This window comes from Haliaeetus leucocephalus, unplaced genomic scaffold, assembly GCF_000737465.1.
Source record: "Haliaeetus leucocephalus isolate CR32 unplaced genomic scaffold, Haliaeetus_leucocephalus-4.0 Scaffold351, whole genome shotgun sequence".
NCBI classification, from domain to species: Eukaryota; Metazoa; Chordata; class Aves; order Accipitriformes; family Accipitridae; genus Haliaeetus; species Haliaeetus leucocephalus.
The window spans coordinates 1,523,061-1,524,895 of NW_010972787.1; the positions used below are offsets into that span (position 1 = coordinate 1,523,061).

At 62.6% G+C, this 1,835-nt stretch overlaps 1 protein-coding gene across 5 annotated transcripts in view; it reads right to left on the minus strand.

Annotated features, from left to right (window-relative positions):
- PSPC1 (paraspeckle component 1) overlaps positions 1-760 on the minus strand; it is a 64,197-nt gene extending 63,437 nt beyond the window's left edge. For all 5 annotated transcript variants that reach the window (XR_774671.1, XM_010572613.1, XM_010572614.1 and 2 more), the window contains exon 1: positions 269-760. Coding sequence is in view for 4 of the 5 variants with exons in the window: in XM_010572613.1 (XP_010570915.1) it covers positions 269-643 (375 nt within the window). In the remaining variant the exon portion in view is untranslated. The remainder of the gene's footprint in view (positions 1-268) is intronic.
- Positions 761-1,835: the final 1,075 nt, after the last annotated feature.

The window sequence follows — 1,835 nt, forward strand, 5'->3', positions numbered from 1 at the left end:
GGGGGGGAGGCGCCAGAAAAGGGGGGGGTGGGGGGGGGGGGGGGGGGGGAGAGGGGGGGGGGGGGGGGGGGGGAGAAGAAGGAAAAGGAAGCGGAGGGAACAGCGCTAGCAGCAAGGATAAAGCATGAGGAGCAGATGCTGTCTCTTTTTTACACCGGCCGGACAAAGAAAGGGGGGAAGGGGGGGGCAGCAAGGGACAGTAGTCTCCCGCTTGCAAAGGCAGCCCCCGGGTTACGGGGCAGCCACAGAGGCTCGCGCGAATCCTCACCAGGCGAATGAAGCCAAAGCCACGGTCACGATTGATGAAGACTTCGCTAGGCTCCCCGTAGCGCTCGAAGAGGCGCTTGAAATCTTCCTCGGTGATATCAGTAGGCAGATTCCCCACGAACAGCCGGCAGCGCTGCGTGTAGCTCTTCTCGCCAGGTTTGAGAAAGCTTTTTATATCGATGGTGAACCCAACCTCCTGCTCTTCATCTCCACCTTCTTTGCTCGGCACTAGCGCCATGGCCGCCGCTGCCTCACTCTCCGACTCTAGGCCCCGCAATCCCTTCAGGTTGCCGCCACCACCCCCCATCATGCCCAGCGGCGCCGCCGGGGAGCTATTCTCGATCCGCACTTGCTTCAAGTTCCTATTCGCTGCCATATTCAGAACTCGCTCCTTTCTCGCTGGTCTTCTCGGGGGACGCGGAGCCCGGTTCAGCAACCACCGCCTCCGACCCTCAGCCAATTCAAAATGGCGCCGCCGCCAACCTCGGCGAGTTGTAACGTCCCTGAGGAAAGCCCCGCCCACCGTCGCCCGCGCTGCCTTCGCCGCCACTGCTCCTGCTCGTTGTTGGGTGCGGGGGGGCCGCGCATGCGCCGTCCTGCGCGGCCGTGGGGCGCCCGAGTCCGTCCATGGGGGGTCGCTTCTGTCAGGCGGTGTTGTTCCCTTCCAGCTCCGGCATCACAAGCGAAGCTGCTTCAGACCGCGAGAGATCGGTCTTTGTGTCCGCAGAGACAGATACGTACCAGCGGGCTGCGCTGCCTGAGAGGATCAGCCGCCCAGAAGCTCCCTGCTAGCTCGGCTCCCTCGGAGGCTGACCCGCCCGCACGGAGAGCCGCCCCAAGGGCAACCATACTGGGTTAGGGTAGCGGTCTCAGAAGCGTTCAGGTCCTGCGGGCTCTGCGACGGCCCGTCCCCGGGCGGAAGAACCCTCTGCTGGGGTCCGCCCTGAGGGAAGGGCAGGCAGGCGGGGTGCCCTGGTGGGGCGTCTGGCCGCCGCGGGGGAGCGGGGCAGGCATAACGCCAGAGAGGCTGAGGCGGCTGCAGGGGAACAGCCTGGGGGAAGGGACGGCCGGGCGCGGCGGAGCGGCACGGGAGTCGAGAGGGCAGCGCGGTCCCGCAGGCAGCGCAGGAAGAGCGTTCGCCGAGTTGCAGATGTGGGAGGCAAATCGCGGGTGGAGAGACGCCTTGTTACGTGTGCTGCTCATGGAGCAATTTCTTACAGGGCAACAGCTTTCGTTAGAAAGGGGATGACTTTCTTCTGCGTGGTGTGAAGTCAAACGTTTCCTTCCTTGGGCACCCCTTCCTGTAGCTAGGACTACGTATCTCTCATCCGCAGCACAAGACTATGGTTTTCTCTCCTCCTCGCCTGCTAGGTGCCCAGTTGCTTGGTTTGATCTGTGTGCTTCAACCAGGAATTCAACTGGTGCGTGGTTTCTCAGACAAAGAGCTCATCAGTCTGCCTGCGGCCTCATAGAAAGCCTGATAATCAGTTCTCGGCTCTTATTACCATAGTAGCCTGAGTGCTTCAGGTGCCCCTGTAACTTTGCATCATGCAGGGGAACTCCTGGAC